This window comes from Excalfactoria chinensis, chromosome 19 (assembly GCF_039878825.1).
Source record: "Excalfactoria chinensis isolate bCotChi1 chromosome 19, bCotChi1.hap2, whole genome shotgun sequence".
Classification (NCBI taxonomy): domain Eukaryota; kingdom Metazoa; phylum Chordata; class Aves; order Galliformes; family Phasianidae; genus Excalfactoria; species Excalfactoria chinensis.
In genome coordinates this window covers 5,599,442-5,620,555 of record NC_092843.1, presented here as the reverse complement: position 1 = coordinate 5,620,555, position 21,114 = coordinate 5,599,442, and the positions used below count along the sequence as shown (strand labels likewise).

Here is a 21,114-nt window from a genome sequence, read left to right as displayed (position 1 = left end):
TCAGTGGGAGTCAGCCCTTAAATGAGGTCTCAGAGGGGATGGAGTCGAGCTCCACCCCTTCCGGGAGCACAGCTACATCACTCTCACCTGTGCTCCCACAGCTGACCCCACACTTGCCTCAGCTGATTAATCAGAGGTTCAGGCTGTGATTACCAATCTCCCATACAATGGCTATTTCAGTCTAATACATAAGCAGTTAAGGTAGGTCTGGATCGTACAATATATATTTTTTGCATTTAGCTTCAGTTTCTGTATGTAGAGAAACACAGCTGCTGAGAATTGTGCTGTGCTCTGCATCTTGTGCTCCCTGGTGTGCTCAAGGTGCTGTGCATGCTGAGGAAGACCTTGCATGTAGAACTGTTAACTGCTGCACCTTAAGCCTGGAAGGAGGGGAAGGCCAGAGCGTTCTTTCCTTGTGAACCTCTGAAAAATTAATGTTCTCAAAGGCTTAAAGGGAAAAAGTGGTGATGGGAACAAGCACAGGTAAATGTCTTGCTCTCAGAGAACTCCACTTAGCAGCAGGCAGTTTCTCTTTGTACCCTTCCCTGAATTACCCTGGAGGGAAACAGACATGCAAGTTTGCTTCTGTTCCAGTTTCTCTCCTTTGAATTTCTGCTTTCTTGGTCTTATTATTTCTTGTGTTTTTGTTTGCTTTCATTATTATTATTATTATTATTATTATTACTATCATCATCATTATTTACAAGGGATTAACTATTTACTCAGCCTTTACTATTATTCTTGAGTTACTAACAATTCACCCTGAATTTGAATAAATGTGGGAATAAGGACTGCCTCATAATGTCTTTCTGATGCATAAAATAAAGCATAAAGAAGTAGGCTGTAGATTGTAAATACATCACTAATTTAGTAGCAAAACCAAAATAAAACAAAAAAACACCATCAACAAAAAAACCCCATAAAATTAAAAATATATCTATTTCTCAGTGTCCTTTTCAACAAGAGGTACATACAGGGGCAGGGGTGACACAGCCCTTTGTATCAGCCTACTTCAGCTCCTGTTGACTTGCAAGATGGACATAAACAGACCCTGAGCACTGCACATGATGTACATTAGTATATCTGTATCATAGGCATCATCTATACCTCAAGCAGTCTTATTTTCAAAGCAGGAAAAATAGTTCTGCTCTTCATTAATTGCACAGTATACATTTAAACATAATACACATTCATTAATGACTAAAATCTGTAAAATTCTATTAAAAGATAATCCAGACAGAGTAATTGCAGGGGGCAAGTCTGGCTTTGAAACATCAAGAAGCAGCTTAATCTTTTATTGTATTTTAGACATATTTCCTCATTTTACACCGGAATAATCTGCTGGTGTATTTGGCTTCAAGGAGCAGAGATTTCCTCTAACTCTGTGCCTTGACACTGAAACTTGAGATTCCTACAGCATATCTTTATTCCATGTTTTTAGTCCCGGAGCTGCCAAATGAGATAATAAGGCAACTCTCAGTTTTAATTTTAAAAAAATCAAAAGCAAATAAAGCCAAATAAAAAGACAGACTATCCTGCATTACATTATATTGTATCTTGAGTTCACAATGCTGAGAATAATGACAAAGTGTTACATTACCAGAATGTTATTAGCAAATGTTATCTGCATATACCTACTATTTTATAGAATGTTATCTGCAAAATGTTTAATCTCTTTAACTGAATGCTGTTACTTGGCAGAACAAAGTCATTGTTTGTCTCATGTCCAAAAAATGCTGTTGAAGAAAATGAAGCAGCTTTGCAATCTGCAGGTTTAGGAACTTTCCTCTGGATTTCATTGTATCTGAGGATCATCTCACTTTTTAAATGGCTATATGATGTTTACTGCAACATTCCAGATATTATGTAATGAGCAACAGTTCTCACACAAAAAAATCCCAATGCTGACTTGCTGCCACGTTGTGAAACTACTACTAATTATCAGAAATAATTATGAAAAATGCTCTGACAATCAGAAGGGCAATTTTTAAACTATAATTTTGCCCGCTGTTTTTAATGTTACACATTTGCCTTTCTAAAACAAAGAATTCTTTCAAAGGAATTAAAAGCTCAGTAGTAACAGTGGTTTCTTTTCTCCTCTCCAGTGTTCATAATGGCTTCTGGGCTTTTGGTTTACCCTTTTGGTTTCAACTCTGCTACTGTGAAGAGATTCTGTGAGAATTCAGACATCTACTATGCAGGAGACTGCCAGATTGGATGGGGGTATATGCTGGCAATTGTGGGGGTCATGTTGTCTGTCTTTTTACCATTCTTTGCAAAATATGCACCAAAAGAGCACATATCTCCGACTCCAATACCTACTATTTTATAGTATTTTATTACTGTTTAAGAACAGAACATTCCTGTCTACAAGCAATGGGCAGCAGTTATTATAGCACTTCCATTTAGCTGTATTGCTAAAGAGAAAAACTAAAAAGAAAAAAAAAAAAAAAAGAAGAAGAAGAAGAAGAAGAAAAAAAAGAAGAAAAAAAAAAAAAGGAGATGGGGAGAGAAGGTCAGATTCACAAAGACCAAAAGTGCATTGATAGTCTTCCGTACACACGAGTAGCAAATGCTCTGGAATTAAACTAAGATGAATCAGCAGCCTTTGTACTGCTTTGAACACACAGCAGCGTCAGGCCTGAGACAAAAACTAATATCTGTTTATCCTCAAAACATCTGTCTACCTCCCAGGCTGTTTCTTTTGTGTCTCTAAACCTTAAGACTTTTAAAAGCTTCAATCCACTTTTTTATATATTTTAGATATGAAAACTTTTGTGAACCCAATAATTTTAAAACCAATGACAATATTTTGTTATAATTATTTTGGTTAATTTAAAAAAAAAAAAAAAAAGCCTAGTAGTAGCCATGGCCTACAATTAAGCCTGATAACTAAAAGTGTGTAACAGAAAAAAATTTCTTTTTAATCTCTATGTATTAGTAGTACCTCCATATTGTCAGATGTCAGACACTTTCATTCTGATCTAATCCTCAAGATTTACAGTCATGTTCATAAAGATCACACAGAAAGAGATGTAGCTGCTTCCAAAGGCTCACGATGATGTAACAGGTTAAGAAGAGAAAATGCTTCTTTTTCCTGTGTTTCTTCAATTCTCATTTTAAGTGGAATTTCACAAAATGATCTGAACTATGACAACTGTAGATTTGTTGTTGCTGCTCTCTAAGGCAATAAACAACAATCTCCATTTGCAAAAAGTATGTGCCCTATAGCCCTTATGTGTAATGGCAAAACAAGCCAGAATTAGCCAGTTTCTAATATATCCAATCCTTTTAAGGTCCTGCTATTGTAACACACATATATATGAAGTGTTACTGCATAGTACTAAGAAGAAGAATCCGTTTCCACATCAGAACCAGCACACGGCCATAGTTCATGGGCTCATGTGGGAATTTCATCTAATCTCCTCACTAGCATTGGATTCATTACTATCAAAGATTGAAATAAGTGCACTTGATTCCTCAAGGAAGGGAAACATTGGGTTCTAAGCTCTCCCCACTGTTATGTGTTGCATTTAAAAGAATTTGAATTCTAATCTTGTATTTTATTTTGTATTATTTATTAACAAGCACATAGATTATATTTAATTCAGAGCTGTACTTCTCAGTTATGCATTTTGGAACAACCTAAGTGATCAAGTTCCTAAATCTTCACTTATCTGAGCCCAACTAATTCCAGAAGTTAGTGTTGTTTTTATGTTGTTTTTCTAATGGAAAGTGTACATGAAGGAACAGACAGAGACATGTTGAGGATGCGTAAGAAAATGCAAACAGATAGAACAATCACTGTGTAATTTTAATATGTCAAAGACTTCTACAGTCTGGTTTACATCCCTCACACTTCTGAACTTCAATGGACTGTTGCGTTGCTTTACCTAAATAATGAACTGTTTTGTTTTCATGCACTCCAAAAGCAAATTCTGCACACGAACTAAGCTTCATCACTAATCTTTAGAAATACAGATTTCATAGTAGCATTAAGGACACTGAGAACTGAGAGTGAGAGAGCAGTGTGCGTTTTTGCTCTCAGTGAATAAGAGATGACATCCTCCAAATACTTAACAAATTAGGTTGAAGGAATGTCAAAAATAAGCAGAATTGATTTCCATCACTTCTGTATAGTAGCATGCTTTCCTGTAACATCTTTTAAATGAGAAGCTAAAACAGACAGTTTTTGTATAAAAGGCAGAAAAGTGAGGAATAACAACCAACAAGTAAGTTGATAACCACAAAGTAGAGAGAGACAGAGATGCAGGCTTTTCTTTCCTAACCAATCTGTGCCTTTACTCTAGAACCATTAGACAAGACAGGATCAATATGGTTAAAAAGAATCAACATCTGAAACGTGTGATGTGTATAAACTGTATTACATAGGGTTTTTTCTGTTTTGTGTAATGTTTAAGACTGTCACTTAATGTTCCACTAGAAAAGTGATTTGTTAGTGTGCAAAAAAAAAAATAAATTGCAAGGACCTAAACACCAAAAGTAAAATGTTATATTTTTCTTAACATCCATGCCATACCTGCCAAACACAAACAGTCAGTTCCTGGCATTTATTAACTTTCACACACGTAGAACTGGAACCATCATTCAACCAAAATTGCTAGGACTACAGCACTTGTGTGATGCTGAACACACACACACTTGCAATTCTGGCCCCACTGCTCAAACTTCTTTTGTAATTTTTATAACTTACTGTTTTAATGGAGTTCTACAATTTACAACACTGCTGTACCAAGTCTTTTACTTCTTTAAACTCAGCCTCTTTCGTTGTGAGAGCTGTCAAGTTCTATTTCCTTCTGTGAACCAAACTAATGCCTCCATTTGGAAATTCTGTTAATATTCTACTATATATTAAAGAAATTGAGCATATGTAAATGACCCCTATAACCGGATAGGCAAAGCCTTCCTTTGAACATCCATGCTCAGAACCAGCTTGGCACAGAAGATGGAGATAAGGCAAAGGATTCTTAGCACAGTTAGTAAAGCATATGCTTTAGCTCCTCAAGTGACAGCTTTGGTAGGGTGTTGCTAACAATACATATGCTAACACTGACAGATCACTTTTTAAAATAAAGACTGTCTGCGAGTTGAACTGTGTAAAGCGTTTTCTTGTTAAAAGTCAAACAATTTATGGGATCAGGTTCAAGTTTTATTCTAAATATATAATTTTCTAAGTGTAACTAAAAGCTGTATTTTCCATTAATGTGTTTCTGCATTGACTAGCTGGCTCCTTTTTAGAATATTAACTGTTTTCTGTATTTGACTTGTTGGATACAATACTTCAATTATTTTAAATGTGAAATTTCCAATTGCCAACACTGTATAATAAAAAAATTTGAAAAAAAAGTCACTGTTAACCTCTCTTTTTTTTTTTTTTTAATTAAAAAATAAATAAATTCCAACAGATTTGGAACAAAATGTTGAAGTAAGGGGAAAAGGAAATGGAAACAACAGGAATAAGCCATGAAAGTAAACATTTGAAGGCAAAGACAAAAATGTATGTGGACCATCCCTCACAGGATGTTCCTATGGCAAAGGCAAGGAAGTTCTGTGTTCAAGCAATTATTTCTTTCCAGCTTCCTACGTGCCCTTGAACAATGTTCCTACAGCTTCAGGGTATGCTGCTCATTTAAACAAGTGTTATAATGATTCATTGTTTTTAAAGAAAAGTATAATTAGATGGTGTAGCAATGGGAACCATATGAATACCTAATATATACAGCTGTATCCTGTGAAATCTTTCTGCTATGTCTGTTATGTTCATTTCTAGAAGAGCTTTTACACATGTTGTTGCTATTCAGAGGAAACTAGGACTGAAGCAGGACACACTATCTTGCTTTCTACCAAAGAGACATTTTAATGAAATTACACAAAAAATCTTTGTTGATGTTTTTAGCTACTAAACTTTGACCAAACACTCACCACAGTCAACATTCTGAAACAGGTACTGAAGGTATTTCTAATAACTGGAGATAAGAAGCAATGGCAGTGTGAATTAGTACTGACAAGATCTTTTTTCTGACACTTGAACTACTGTCAGAATCAAGTTTGTGTGGCCAAGTATTACAGACGTTAGAAATAAAAAGTTCACTCTCAGCAAATTGTTTGTAAAGGTCCAGGCTGACTGCTTGCTTCTATGCCAACAAACAAACACCAACCACACCAGAATGTACAATATAATTCATATTATATGTATTACTATTCAATAATATGTATAGTAGGTAGTACATGTATACTTCAAGTATATAATTTACTTGAGAAGATAAGAGAAGCACGTGTTTGATCCCCTTAGAAATGCTCAAAACATTTTGGAGAACTCCTGCAGGCTTAGGCCATCTTGAAAAAGGAGATACCATTTTCATTCTCATTAACCACCTGTGACTCTGCCTCATTTCTTTCACTGGGGCGTGAGGAGAAAGTTTTACTATCAAGTCTTTTCTTCAGTGACTGGGAGAGATAGTAGGTCACAAATCAACCTGGTCTGCTTTTAATGATGCATACACTTAGGATAACAGACAAAAGAGACATGAGGGGTACTCCCTGCAGTTTTCACAGTGGAAAAGCTCCATGGATTTTTGTTTGCTTTTAAATAACATTGAACAGCCCATTCCTTTCCAAAAAAAAAAAAATAAAAAAAATAGAATTTAGCTCACTCTAGTTAAGCAGGAACAATTCATATAAATAAGTTACGTACATATAAACAACTTCAACATTTTAACTCAGAATTTCTCCATTAAATCTAATGAACTACACAACAAAAGCTGTTATGGCACAGATAGCCAGAGAAAATAAACAATGAAAGTGATGGTGGAAACAAAATAACAGAGTTCTGTTTTCAATTATGTGATCACATTTCCAGCACTAGTTTGGGTAATGAATTTTATACAACAACCTTTACATTCAGATTTCATTCATTGTTTTTACATAGGCTGTCATCTCAACATCTGCAATTTTAACAAATTCTTGGAAAGTGTTCTGTTCTGGAATAGTTGCTGGTCTTACAGAGACACACTTGAAAATATTCCTTTTTGCGTCATAGTTTCCCATGCATCTGAGCACGCGACCTCTAATTAGCCGTGGAAGCTCACGATCCTTCAACAAAAGCGCAAAACAAAGAAACTCCATCACCTTTCTAACATGGCAGTTTTCTAGATGTCTGACTGCTAGTTATTAGTGCATTTCTGAGAGCTGCATCAAACACTGAAGGAATTTACATCATCCTTTTTGCTATTATCATCTACTTAAGAGCTGAACTGAAAGCCCCACCTGCGTCTTCAATATTGTTGGTGAAACCAGAGTCTGTGGGTGCCTAATTATTGGCTGCATTATTGCCCTACACCATTTTGGGAACAATAAGGTATAAGACCCAGCCTTCCTTTTACAAAACAATTCTCTGTTTTATCAGAACAGTGCATTATTAACTTCTTAAAGGCATTGCATGCAGTGGTGTCTTTGTTATGTATAGACATGGGAATACTTACAATTTCATAAAAAACACAAGGCAGGCTCTCCTCTCCATCTCTCAAAAGAAAATTCTTGGCTCTGTATGCTCCAGATGTGACTGCAGAATCAAGCGTGCCTACAGCATGTAACAAAACCAAGCCATGATGTGAACATCAGAACAGTACAAAATGGGATATCAAGATATCGTGACATTTCCTCCACAAAAACACAAAGGTGTATCAGTCGACATCAGTTTCCTGTCACAATTTGTGCTGACAGCCCTCGAAGTTCCAATATGTTATGGGCTTCGCATACTCTTCTAATAGTAAAACTGGGTTTTAAATCTGCCTAAATGAAGTGACAGAATGTCATTTTCATAACAGTCATGGTAAATGGGTTATTCCCTTGTTAACGAGAGTAGAACACAATTCTCTAAGTCATATTGATCCTCATGAGCCAATCAACATTAAGCGTTACAAATATCCTGGCCCTGTCACAATAATAGTTTCCTGAGATGTCATTGCATTGCATCTTTCATTCACCTTAATTTAATGTTTAGTCATTTCCGTTGTGTTTTACTGCATTCTTTTCTCAGATAATGTCAGTTAAAATGCCAAGCGAAACACAGTAAGCCATTTGCCATTAGAAGCACTATATGCTTACCTAGAACTTCAAATAACAGCGCAGTTTTGTAAGTATATTGGCTCCAGTGCTTCATACTTTCAATGACTGCAGATATGATTCGCAAAGAATTCCTTTTTTCTTTAAGTTTCAATTGAAATGAAGAAATATCCTTTCAGAGGATGAAGACTTGAGTTAGAGATATGCATTTGAAGACTTCTAAAAGCATGTAGGTGTTCATGTATTATTATATATCCAATATTTCCATTAAAGTATTTGTTCAGACTCTGCAAGTGACCCCCTGCCAGTTTATATGTTCATGCTGTGGACTGGAGGTCATTAAAATATGAAAATCTGAGTTCTGCATTTTTAGAAACTTAAGGGTTTGTTAAGGCAGCTGGAACTGAGAGAAACCTCATCTGTCCACACTTTCCCTTAAGGTTTCCTTCATATCTCCATAAACTTACCTGACTTTTGTCTTCTGGAACACAATCAAATTGCTTTTCATTCATGCTATTTTGCTGGCTATTGCAGTTAAATTTATATGCCAGGCCATTATCCTGCCGATTTCCTGATGTAGCGTTAGGTTTCACTGGCCACTGTCCTTTAGTGGAACGTGTTTGGCTAGTTTCTGTTGCTTTGATATGCTGAGATGAATTAGAGTTATCAGGTATTTTCTGCTGTTGAAGCACTTTCCAATTATTTGAACGGCTCTCAAACTTTTGAGTAGTTCCACTATCAGATATTGAACCTGCTCTGTTACTTGCAGGGGCACACTCACTTCTGTTCCAAATTTTAGTACTGGGAGTCTTCTCTTCTGCCCTGCAGTGTAATGTAAGATAGATATAATTCAGTTCTACAGTATCTACATCTACCCTGAATACTCAAATAAGCAATTACAGTATACAAAAGCAGTACATATTGTTCTAGTTTTAACAGTCTGACACCTCTTTAGATTCAAAGAGCAAACAAATTTATCCACATACAAGGCAGCCATTACACACTTGCTTAAATCCTTCTGAACCAGGATTAGGTACACTGGAATTGATGTTCCATTTCAGTTCATTTTGGCTCATAAGCAGAATGTAATCATTTAGAACTACAACGATTACCTGGAAATTAAAAGGGTGTTCCTGATTGCCACTAGAATACGCAATGAGATGTACTCTCACATAAGAATAATTTTGGTTAAAGATAATTAAAATTTTACTGACCTGTAAACAAACATGTTTTTTCCAGCTTTGACTAAATTAGACTTTGGTGCATTTGCTGGTTTCATAAGGGAAGGAGTCATGTGGCCATCTGCTCTGCTTTCAAAGATAAGTTAAAGTATCAGTGATGCAGCAGCTTTATTTTCATGCAGGCGTATATTTCATAGCTTGTGAAACAAATTGACAGTGTCCAAATAAAAACAGATATACAACGAGTAACACAACATACTTACCCATCGTTTGCTGCTTTCTGTAGTTCATTGACTTCTGGGTTTGTAGATCCCCAACCTGATTCCCAAAAGACAAGAGATTGAGTATGAATACAAAGTGAAAAGGTACCAAGTCTACTTCGGGCTCCTACCCTACCTAATGTTCCACAAATCGTCTCAGGAGGAGGGAGGAATAAAAGGAAAAAAGAAAAAGGATTGTGTTTTCTGATATCTGCAATTATAAGGCCACTTCTAGCAAGTAGATTGCTTTTCTAGACATTGCTTTCTTACCAACACAGACACATTTTTGTTACAAGAAAAACGCAAGGAAAATAATAGTGATTGAATACTGCTTCATTCTTTCAAAATACAATTTGAAGAACAGAAGTTCTCAATTACAAGAAAGACATCTTGTAAGTGTTTCTTCTTGTAACACTGGGCTTGAATTTTGATTGAAATCAACTGAAAACAAAAGGTCAGATATCCAAGAGACTACTTAAATGCCAGTGCTACTTCATTCTGTAGCACACAAAGCACTGACCTCCCTCTAGGCACGAAGGAAAAAAGCTCAATTGTATAGCACAGAAAGAAACTTCCTGGAGGACATGTTTTAAACAATGGACTTTTCAGAAATAAATATAAAGGATGCATATAGTTCTCGATAAGGACAATATCTCGTTTAATACAAGAATGAAATTAACATTTAACTGGATATAGAGCCATCAGAAATATACGCATCTTAATTACCCAGCGGTGAGGAAGGGAAGTCATTAGTCGCAGAACTGGAACCTGGCTCATTCTTAAGAGGATTTGAAGTGAGGGGCTGCCTGGTTCTCTTTTTCTGATTGAAGAGAGGCACAGGCAAACAACCTAAAATTAAAACTCACATGTTAACACCAGCACTAGGAGCCTATGCAATCTATACTTAAAGTATGTCAATAGAGATTATCTAACAACTGTTTTATTTACGTTACCCTTTGGAGTTCATAAGCACACAGCATAGCATAACCCAGCCATTGCTTCACAAGGCTTAGCCCTTTATCCTGCAAATTAGTCTGTGAGCTATACGTATTACTTCATGACCAGCCCCATGCCTCCAAAACTTTACACTGTGCTGTAATAATAGAAATCCATACAAGTCTACTTGGGAAATGGGCCTTAGGATATAAGCATAACGAAGAATAAGCTGTACAGTGCAAAAGGATGGATAATACCTGCTGTGCTGCGGGTTGAAGTATCAGCTGAGCTTCTTTTCATGACCGTGCTGTTCTTTAATAGCTAGCCCTTTATCGGTTACTCCTTATTCACTGCTTGAAAGGTAGGTAAAGTGAGCTAATTAATGCTGTAAACACATTCAAATTACCTGCAACTTTACAGCAGTTTGTCTCAGTGCTTAACCTGCTGCATGCATCGCTTCAGGCAAACCTAAAACGTGTGAGCATTTGTGCTGAATTTAAAAGGCTCGCCGGGATCCCGAGCAGATCCATAACCCGAAATATTAATTATTAAAGCAAAATTTACATTCCCTACGTTCTTAGCATGCAGGAATAATACCGAATTCACTGCTGAATTTAAAAGCATTCTGCGAGGCACGTTAACCGCACTGTGACAACACTCTGCAGCAGCACCTGATTTGTACCTATGGAGACGCTAATAGTGCTAATGGGTGTTAGCAAATACTGAGCTCGTAAAACGAAACCTCTCACACCTGACGCTGCAGCCCCTGAAGCCAATATTTTGTGTTGCATAAGATTGCTTTCTCTGCACGGCTTTGTTTTTTTTTTCCTTTCTCTTGAAGGCGAGCAAAGCACAGCCCTGAGCTAAAACATGCAAGGAAAAGGAAGTAAAACGAAAAAGAAAATAAAAATAAGCAACGGGAGACACTCAGGCTAACCGTGTGCACTGCGTAATGCACAGCAACACCGAACCGAACCGAACCGCCTTCCCTTCCCACACGCTGAGGGAACAGCGCCGAGCAGAAGCCCGCCAAAAATAACGGCCCAAACCGCCGCTCCCTCACTCAGGTGTGAGGTGAGAAAAGGGCGGGAAGGGGCGGGGTGCGCCATGATGCGCCATGATGCGCCATGAGCTCCAGCTGCAGCCGCCGGTGGCCGCGAGGGGGAGAGCGTGAGCAGGAGCGGCTGTGGGGCTTCATGAGGTGCTTTGGCATCGTCTGATGGGCTTCAGGGTTGAACCGTAGCTTGTAGGTAGGTTAATTCCCAAATCGCACTCCTTCTGAGCTTTTAGGCCAGGTCACCTCAGAAGGAAGGAGGGAATGCTAAAAACTGTGCGCTGTGTGGTGTTGTTGTTAATAAGCATTATATTTACCTCTTCTCGTTGATAAACGAAGTCGAAACACTCATTGCAAATAAAGCAGTCCACAAAATCAGTGTTGAATTCTTAATAAACCAAATATGTTCCTGTGTAATTAAGCACTGGCCAAGCATGGGAAAATGGGAATCATGCTCCCGTGACGTGCTGGCAGCCCAGGAGTTAAACGCTGTCTGCAAGTTACTTTGCTCCAAGGGTATAAAAGAAGCCTCCATAGCTTTGGTTCCAAACCTCGTGTTTGAAATGCACCGTGTCTGCCCTACCAGAGCGCTCAGGAGACAAACTCCGTGCATGCTAAGTGAGGTAAGTGCACAGCTCTGGCTCTGCTTCAGCTTTCTGTGAGCAATGGTCACCGATCCCCGCTGGCAATGCAGGATAGCGATGAGTCCCTGCACTGTGTAGCTGAGTTTTGCAGTTTGCTCTTCAAACTGCTGTGGTGTTTAAATTCAACAGAGCACGACTTGGAGCACGAGCTGTTCCTCCTGATGGTGCACACATGGCTGCCCCAGCACCTTTGCTGAAGGACTGGGGTCAAAGGATGGTGCAGACTGTCCTGGGCTGTACTACATGGCTCTGCGGCTTTGCTTAATACGTTACTTACTGTGACTGAATAGCTGACAGCCTGAAGTACAGCAGGAGTACTTTTTCTATGCTTATTTTGCATGCTGGATGCCCATTTTGAACAATTTTATCATCAATATCAGTGAAACTGGCTTTGAATCTAAACATATCTGCCCTCATGACGGAAGTTCTGGCTGCTGTTTAGCTTGAGTTTCTGTTCAGAAAACCCACCAGAATGCTTTATGAACCGGCAGAAATCAAATTCTTGGCTAAGTTTCTTTCAGGGATGAACACCACTTTTGTCCCATTGTGACCTGCTTCAATTTCCCTTTATTTGTAACGGGCTGCAGGATTGAGAAGGGTCACCATTCAGTTGTTCCAATAGAGGTCTGTGTTAGCAGATCCCAAGACAAGTCCAGAGCCGGGAATACCAGGTAAAATGCAGCTTTAATTTCAGCTGTTGTCCCTCCTGAGCACTGTTCTGATAGTCTGAAACAGAGGTCATATGAGCCATGGCGTGCTTTGAGGAACTCAGCTGTTTGTGCTCTTTTAGATGAAAGCACTCCGTGTCTCAGCATTACGAGTTGATCTAGAGCCAAGATGTGATTCATATTTTACTGTTTCTACTCACTTTAAGTCATTCTGCTCACATGTACGGTAATGATTTTGTAACTTAAAGTGTACACGGACTGACCTGTCACACCAAGTTTGCAAGCTTTGCAGCCTTTCTTTGGCACAGTATTTACTCATATCTCATATACTAATAGAGATCGCCTAGAGAAGTTAATTTTTGAACTGTGTAACAGTACAGTAACAGAGTGGGAGATTACTAAATATGGGAAATGGAGGGAGGGCTCCTGGGGAGGGAGGAGAGTGGGACGAGCAACGCTCCGCCTTGCAACCGGAATCTGAAACTTAGAGAAATGTTAATTCCCTTTCATTCCCGTCTGACCTAAACAGACATAAAGAATTTCCCATTAAAAGAAAAATATATTTCTTTTTTGGAGATACGAGCTTTACTTCACTATTGTTTTCTTTTGCTTTCAGCAATCCTTAAAGCTGCTGAAAAGCATGACTTCCTGTTCTGTTGTTCCAAAACCTCCTGTAAGAAGGGTTGCTATCTTTGGAGGAACTCATGGCAATGAGTTATCAGGGATATTTTTGGTCAAGCACTGGCAAGAGAATGGAGCTGAGATTCAAAGAGCAGGAATGGAAGTGAAACCATTTCTCACCAACCCAAGAGCTGTGAAGAAGTGTACTAGATACATTGACTGTGATCTGAACCGTGTTTTTGACCCTGATAATCTTGGGTAAGAATAGCTGTACTTTGTTGTTTTAATTTTCTTTATTTTAATATTGCAAGCAGCTTCCTTTCCAGATTAAAACATTGATGCGGGTTCCACTTCTGTGTTACCCAGGCAGTCACATAACTGAAATTACTGACCTTTTACCCAAAAAGAACAAATCGTGTGTGTTGTTTCATTTTAAAGCTAACTGGTAGAATAAGCCTCAAAACAACACAGAACCCTTAAACAGAGTATTTTAAACCCGTGTGAGAGGATAGCTGTGCTTGTGTAAACTTCAGTTGCTGCTTTGAGTTGCAAAGTCACTGTCTCTCATGCCTTCTTGTGCAATTCAGCCTTGGAACTCTTCTGAATACAGTTATGAAATATGAAGACACAAAGCAATTTAGATGTAGACTTCAGCATAGAAAAAGGGACATACAAGGTGGGAAGTGTATTTAATTACAGTCATATGGGATACAAGACGAAAACTTGAAATTATAAGCTAGAAGTAAAGCATTATGGCAAAATGTCAGAATTCAGTAATTTATCTGTCTCCTTATTTTAGAAGAAACATAATCTATAATTACTGTACAGTCGTAATTGAGTTCATGTTTTAATGGGATATTATGTTTCTCTGCTTTTGAGACATCTATAATGCCAGAGGTGCACTTTGTTGTATGAAACAACGTTTTTCAATGACTGGAATAGCCCTAAGCTGAAAGGGTAATTAAGTATCAGAACAGCCTTAATTGTAAAAGTGAATATTACTGAGAAAAATAGGTGTCACATTTATTTTGTAATCATGGTTACTCTTACCCTGAATGCCTTCTCACCTGGCTTTTCATCTAACAATTTTGTCATTGGATTTAATATATAGAATGGCTAGACTGTTTAACACAGAAGTGTTAAGACCATTCTTTCATTGCTTACTTACATGTTCCCTCTACAGACAGGAAGCTGATGATCTCAGTCCATTCCTTAGGCTAAGACCATGTCTTACGTGCCAGTCTGGTACCTGAGACTGGAAGCATTTAAACTTTGGAGGAAGGCACCTGAGGTGGCAAAATCTTCTTTGAGGTCCAAGAGGTTTAGAATCAAGAGACTGTAAGGAAATCTGAGCAGTGCATGTGAAACGGGGTTATAAAAGAGCTTGTAAATGAGGTCCAAGGTAAAAGGGCATGAACCCATACCAGAATACCTCCTCAGCAGAAGCTGAACTCAGGCTTGAAGGTAGCTGAAGCTGTTGATAAATGTTATTTTTCTGCACAGAGGGAGATGTAGAGATGTAAATACTAGAATTAAATGCAAATAAATAAGAGAAGTACAAAGCCTATTGCAAAAATCAGATTAAAAAACACGTAATGCCTTTCTGCACAAGATACATAATGAGACTGTTTTCCAGTCGTAATCATATTTACTTTGTTCCAGCACAAAGATTATTAAGGTTATTACCTGTTTTACGCCAGGTAATGTAATGGGGCAGTTATGGAAGTGAAAGAAAAGGATATAGATATTTTGTTGAACGTAAAGTCATGGAATGAGTTGATTGATTTCTTTGTACTAATATTAACAGACAGACAGTGGTGGAAGATATTCCATATGAAGTGAGAAGGGCTCAGGAAATCAACCATATATTTGGTCCAAAAGGTAGTGATGATGCCTATGACCTTATTTTTGACCTTCACAACACCACTGCTAACATGGGTGGTACCCTTATTCTTGAGAACTCCAGGGATGACTTTACAATTCAAATGTGTCATTATATCAAGGTAAAACTACTTTAATGAACTATTAAACCAGATTACTGTTTGTAGCGTATGACTATATATTATGTCATTTCTTCAAATGTTCTATTTTTTATTCAGCAAAACCGTTTTAAATATATAATCACCGATGGCTTTTTAAAATCAAAGGTAATTAATAATTTGATTATAATATCAGGTAATTCAGATTTCAACTCATCATAATATTCATGTATTAAAATGACTGTAGTAAGATTGATGGGCAGAGAGCAATGCTTAGAATAACATCTATGATAATAAATGTAATTTGATCTGCTTCCTCACTGATCTGTCAGGAACGTGGATAAATTTGGGTCACGCATGCTAAATAGTTAGACATTAATTTCATGAAATAAACACATGGAAAAAGTGATGGAATTAAGTAATGACAAACGTTCCCTTCATCACTACGTACAGGAACAGCGATGTGTGTTTGAAACCTGTTTGATTCTGCTGTTCCTGATAAATGAGTGATGTTTGCAGAAGTGCTGTTGGCCCAGAAACGAGTAATTGGGAAGGAGATCTGCAATGGGATTCTCTGTCAAACAATAAATAAGGCTGAAGAAGAGAAGGCTTAACTCCCAATCTCGATCCACACAGGATAACCTAAGCATAACAACAAGAAAAAAATCTGCCTAGAAATCTGCCTTGAAGTATTTAGATAATAAATTCTGCAGCACCGCTGAGTAGATTTTGGTTTTTCTTCCTGTTAGCAATTTAAGAACTGAACTACTGAGTTCATTTATATGAGGAGACAGCAAAGTTCATTGGACCATGCCTGGCAAGAGTTAATGGAAGGGAGACCAACAAACAGAGCTTTGTGTGTTTTCTAAAGATGTCCTACTTCTTTGAGCACCATGAAATAAAGGCAACATATTGAACACATTGTGTAAATCACTTCTGCATCAGTAGGCTTTTTGTGGCGCAACATTTTAAAGCATTTGCATAACAAAAACATTTTACAACGATCTCCACAGAACGCTTTGGCTCCAGAGCCCGTTCCTGTTTTGCTGATTGAACATCCTCACTTGAAATATGCAACAACCCGATCTGTAGCAAAACATCCTGTTGGTAAATATGAAATATAGACACTGTTTTTAACCTATCGGAAATCATCTAACAAGATGCCTGTTTCCAGATCAGTTCGTTCCATTTTGCAGTGTGCTGATCACTAATTGCTGTTTGTTTGACAGTGCATTTATGGAATCACATGTTTATGATTTTCTCTTCTAAAGAGCACTGATCTGTCATTTGCATACAAAGCATTGGATGCAAGCCAGGAAGGGGAATAGAAAATATGTAGCAAAGGAGAAAATGATTCGGTGCGTGGAAGTTGTCAGCGTTTACATTTATAGCAACAAAACCATAATCACAGGCAGGGAGAAAAAAAAAAAAACACAACAACATTTGGTTTTTATGAGCTCTCTAAAAGACATCATGGAAAGAAAGGAAGAGAAAAAGGGCAAAGAGCATGCAGAGGGACTCTCCCACATCCTGGTAGCACACACAGAAATGGTTATACAGTTCTTTGAACTGATTCTTACTCATGAGCTACATTCCTATTTGCCTTCCAAATAACACAGCTGTAGTTTAAAAACCATCTTAACGTCTAAAACTCAGACACAACCAGACATGTATTTTTCTTGTGTGATCTAAGGTGATATATTACAGCTAACTTAATAATCTCCCTCATCTGTAAACAGGCGTGGAGGTGGGGCCTCAGCCACAAGGTGTTGTTAGAGCTGATATTTTGGACAAAATGAGGAAGATTGTCAAGCATGGCCTTGATTTTGTTCACCTTTTTAATGAAGGTAGAGTAAGTAATGCAAGCTCCCTGCATCATGTCAGAGTGTTATTTCATGAGTGTTTTCTCCAAAAGCAGGTTGTACTACAGCTCTCTGCAGCTGAACAGCAAACACTGGGCGTGCAGCGGTGGGCAGCGTTTTGAATGCAACCAAATGCAATACATGACAAGATCATCTTTCTACAGCTTGGATTCTAGGGAAAGAAAGATGTGGATCTACACGTTTTGATGATATATGAGCTAAGCACCAGAGTTTTAATGTTAACAGTGTACAAGCTGATAATTTAAGCTATTCTGCAGTGAATGAGGAATGCATTGTGCTTTCTAACAAGCAGTTGCTCATTTTGACATTCAATTGCATTTATTCTTTCTAGGAAAAGAATTTCTACCCTGTACAATTGAGGTTTATAAGATAATGGAGAAAGTAGATTATCCCAGGAATAAAAACGATGAAGTTACTGCTATTATTCACCCAAACCTGCAGGTAAATTCGACAGTAGCTTCTATTTACACCATTTGTAAGTGTTCCTGTGTTGCTTCTGCTACATTATAATATACAGTAAATACTTACAATGAGACTATTGCTAATGAGTTCACCAAATACTCGAGGCCTTCACACCTCCCCCCAAACCTGAAATTGTGTAATGAAAATTGCAAGGAATGATTTTAGAAGTTTTTGCCATAAGCTGAAGGAAATACAATTAGTGAGCGTAAATTTAGAAATCACCTGGAAGCTTTTAAGGAAAAATGGAAGTAAATGTATTCTATTTATTTTCTTTATCCAAGGATCAAGATTGGCAGCCACTGAACAATGGTGATCCGCTATTTTTGACTCTTGATGGAGAAGTAATTGCTTATAAAGGGGACTGTACAGCCTATCCAACATTTATTAATGAAGCTGCGTATTATGAAAAGAAACAAGCTTTTGTAAAAACAGTTAAAATGGAACTCACTGCAGAACACATCAGATCCTCAGTCGTAGATCCAAACACCTCCTAAAAGCTCGTGGCAGATTTTCCATACAAGAAGTGGGTTTCTTCTCTGTGAAATCCAGTATCAGTCCGTGGTTATTCACAGGCTAAATAAACTCAGAATCTAATTTAAAAATTTAATTTAATTAACGTTTTGGAACTTTTAATGTGCACTATATTGCAATAAGATAATGCTAATTATGGCTTCTATTTACTTGATTGAAAAGATCACTATAGATACCAAGAGCATTATTTTTATGAAGTTTGATAGTTCATGCTATATAAAAGGATTAAACAACGTACCACGTATACTGATGAGTAGCAATAAAGCATCTATGCAGAATTACATAGAAAGTAAAACTTTATCACCCAGCTAAATAACATAAAAATGACAGAATTTTAACTTGCTAAGCCAAAACATCCAGCAATCAACCGTTCATAAATGAATTGTTTAGTGGAGCCATATAAAGTGAGAGACAAAGGAAACAAGTGAGAGGGAAAGAAACACTGAGAGGGGATGTGTGTGTTATTACTGCCTGCTGCACAGAAGCCAAGGCCATAGGGTTTGTTTTGGTTTTGTACTCAAGAAGAGCATGATTTCCAACAAAGAAATACACTAAAATAAATTCTGTTTAAATTGAATTATTACAAGACCAATTAAACTGATCTCGATTTATCGTTTAAAGACAAAAGGGGCTGAATTTCAGAAGTTTCCAGTAGTCTGAAAGATACTGAAGCTGTATTTTGGGGAAAAAAGAAGTGCATATCCAGTGAATAAATTCAGAACTGTTCATTGTCCACACGACCCCCAAAAATACACACCTTGAAGAGTACTAAGCCAAAATCTTTTTAGCTCACTTTGTGTAACTCTATGGCAGTGCAGTAAAAATACAGGACAGAAAGAGATGTTTATTGAATTACAGACTTTATTTCTTTATACTAAGATAAATATTGAATAAAAATTACAGATTGATCTGCTGCAGTCATTACAGTGTTCTGGATAAAAGCCTTGAGATAAGAGATGCTTGGATGCATGTTCTGGCAGGACTCTGTGGCCAGAAAGCAGGGTATTTTCTCAGTGAATGACTTTGAGATCAAAGAACCCCTGCCTCCTTTCTCAGTTTGAGCACACAGCTTTGTACCTGAACGCGGCTACAGAACATTCCTTACATTTTTTGTGCCTTCTCTGTTTATGGCTGTGCCTACAGAGTGACCTCAGTACAGTACAGGGACATCTGAACCCGTTTTCAGTGACAAGTCTGTCTGTAACAATATGGACTACAGAGCAGACTGGCTTTCTTCCTGTCTCCTGAGTATATGTGATGAGGTATTTTTTTGTACAAAAACTGGCACTGAAAAGAGTCCAAACAGAACCGTGTTGTCCTATGGCAATGTTCTTTGTTGGCAGTTCCAATGCAAAATTAACCAGCAGAGATGAAAGATTCCGGGAAGAAAGGGATTTTTCTTCTCATACTCACATATCCTACCGAGAAGTTCAAACTATTGATACTCGTGAACGTCCTTCCTCTATAATTCCTCTGCATTGTAAGAAAGACACTGAAGATTTCAGTTTGATCCCATCCGTCTGGGCCGTGCATGGTAGCAAACAAGGACAGGGCATCTATAGAAGATGAGTTGGTAGAGAGAACCGTGTTCACATCCCTGCAAACTGCTTTGCACTCATCCTTCCTGCTGCAGAGCTCACTCACACTCTCTTCTGTGTTAAGAAAGTCTTTGGGGTCAGTTTGCGCACTTCAGGCTTAGCTGTAGGAATTCAATGCAGTTCATATTATCATTCAAACACAGAACAGAATTTACCTGAGCGTTTCCTACATGGCACCTTTAAAACAGGCACCAAAGGAACACGCATATGAAGAAAACCCAGGACAAGGAAGACATGCATTGCATTAATTGAAATCTGAAGGTTCACAGAGCAAATCTTTTTTATACATAGACAAATAAAAATGAAAACAACAACAAAAAATAACTTAAAATAGCGGGCCGTTCCAAGTAATGAAATAAGGAGTGCTACAGAAATGCATTACAGTCCTCTGGATATAAAAAATGAACACAATAAAAACTCTGCAATTGCACTGTACTGAAATTCTTTTGTTTCTGGGGGGAGAAATGCTGATTGCTAATCTTCCTGAAGTAGCTGAATGTAGAAATTAATTACACCTGAAATCTTCTAATGCAGTTTGTGCACAACAAGATGCACAAGTGGGGAAGCCAGGCAGCAACTGGAAAAACAAAACCACTGACTTCAGAAGCCCCCCCGAAATGTTCATCATGAATTCTGTCTCTGCCCCGTTATTTTATGGGAAGGCTTTGTATGAACAGAAATCAGTGCAGTGCACGTGACACTGCAGGCACCACGCACTGATCACAAGGAAAGGAGACCTGAAGAGGCCACTTGGCACAGAGGCTTTTCTCCAGCTTGCAGGATAAACCCCCGGTAACACTGACAAGCAAAACGCAAAGTTGCAAATGCTGTTTCAAAACAACAGACTTCATTTAGCAGACCTATTGAAATGCCTTTCTTAGAATACAAAATATTGCCCAGGAGTTAAAGATTCCAAACCAACAGGCAGCAGATCAGGATCCCAACGATCTTAATTTCCCATGAAAGGAAGAGATATCTCCCATCTGACCCTCCTTGGAGCAGTCTAGAGCCAAGGTTCAGTAGGCACATGAGCTCGGACAGCAGCAGCTTTCAGGCTTAGATCTGAACCAGAGCAATAGTCCATTCTGCTGTAGCTCAGCTGCCCTGATTCAATGGGTTCAAGTCCCCAGACCACATCCCTGTCCGTTTGTGCTCCAGCTGGCTACAGCTGTCCAAAAGAACAAAGAACCTTCCAACATCAGCCGCTGACGC

General features: G+C 38.1%; 3 protein-coding genes across 7 annotated transcripts in view; 2 read left to right on the top strand and 1 right to left on the bottom strand.

Annotated features, from left to right (window-relative positions):
* The window catches only part of LHFPL7 (LHFPL tetraspan subfamily member 7), a 56,313-nt gene extending 50,960 nt beyond the window's left edge, over positions 1-5,353 (top strand). The window contains exon 3 of the mRNA XM_072353237.1: positions 2,106-5,353. Within this exon, the coding sequence (XP_072209338.1) occupies positions 2,106-2,332 (227 nt within the window). The 3' untranslated portion in view covers positions 2,333-5,353. The remainder of the gene's footprint in view (positions 1-2,105) is intronic.
* Positions 5,354-5,959: 606 nt separating this feature from the next.
* SPATA22 (spermatogenesis associated 22) lies at positions 5,960-11,505 on the bottom strand. 3 transcript variants are annotated; one of them, XM_072353649.1, is made up of 9 exons: positions 11,400-11,505; positions 10,720-10,812; positions 10,253-10,375; positions 9,530-9,584; positions 9,300-9,395; positions 8,553-8,907; positions 8,128-8,257; positions 7,503-7,600; positions 5,960-7,113 (listed from the first exon to the last, which is right to left on the bottom strand). In XM_072353649.1, exons 2-9 carry the CDS (start codon positions 10,760-10,762, stop codon positions 6,922-6,924), a joined length of 1,092 nt encoding a protein of 363 aa, XP_072209750.1. In that variant the 5' UTR covers positions 10,763-10,812; positions 11,400-11,505; the 3' UTR covers positions 5,960-6,921. The 3 variants fall into 3 exon arrangements, with proteins under 3 accessions (XP_072209750.1, XP_072209752.1, XP_072209751.1); XM_072353651.1 differs by having other exon boundaries at positions 9,300-9,392; XM_072353650.1 differs by having other exon boundaries at positions 10,720-10,815; positions 11,400-11,499.
* A 537-nt stretch (positions 11,506-12,042) lies between these two features.
* Positions 12,043-21,111, top strand: ASPA (aspartoacylase). 3 transcript variants are annotated; one of them, XM_072353236.1, is made up of 8 exons: positions 12,043-12,139; positions 12,748-12,831; positions 13,445-13,707; positions 15,257-15,452; positions 16,442-16,535; positions 17,168-17,275; positions 17,643-17,752; positions 18,055-21,111. In XM_072353236.1, exons 3-8 carry the CDS (start codon positions 13,469-13,471, stop codon positions 18,265-18,267), a joined length of 960 nt encoding a protein of 319 aa, XP_072209337.1. In that variant the 5' UTR covers positions 12,043-12,139; positions 12,748-12,831; positions 13,445-13,468; the 3' UTR covers positions 18,268-21,111. The 3 variants fall into 3 exon arrangements, with proteins under 3 accessions (XP_072209337.1, XP_072209334.1, XP_072209335.1); XM_072353234.1 differs by having other exon boundaries at positions 12,096-12,140; positions 12,740-12,831; XM_072353233.1 differs by lacking the exon at positions 12,748-12,831 and having other exon boundaries at positions 12,079-12,139.
* The last annotated feature ends 3 nt before the right edge of the window (positions 21,112-21,114 follow it).

What these genes read in the sequence shown, in the direction of transcription:
- SPATA22 (XM_072353649.1), bottom strand. Translation starts at nt 10,762, where the DNA reads ATGAAAAGAAGCTCAGCTGATACTTCAACCCGCAGCACAGCAG. An exon ending in AAAAACATGTTTGTTTACAG is followed by an intron (nt 8,908 to 9,299) that starts GTCAGTAAAATT and finishes ATTACACTGCAG; the next exon opens with GGCAGAAGAGAAGACTCCCA. An exon ending in CTTGTGTTTTTTATGAAATT is followed by an intron (nt 7,114 to 7,502) that starts GTAAGTATTCCC and finishes CTTTTGTTGAAG; the next exon opens with GATCGTGAGCTTCCACGGCT.
- ASPA (XM_072353233.1), top strand. Translation starts at nt 12,080, where the DNA reads ATGCACCGTGTCTGCCCTACCAGAGCGCTCAGGAGACAAACTCCGTGC. An exon ending in TGTAGCAAAACATCCTGTTG is followed by an intron (nt 16,536 to 17,167) that starts GTAAATATGAAA and finishes ATCTGTAAACAG; the next exon opens with GCGTGGAGGTGGGGCCTCAG. An exon ending in TGTTCACCTTTTTAATGAAG is followed by an intron (nt 17,276 to 17,642) that starts GTAGAGTAAGTA and finishes TATTCTTTCTAG; the next exon opens with GAAAAGAATTTCTACCCTGT.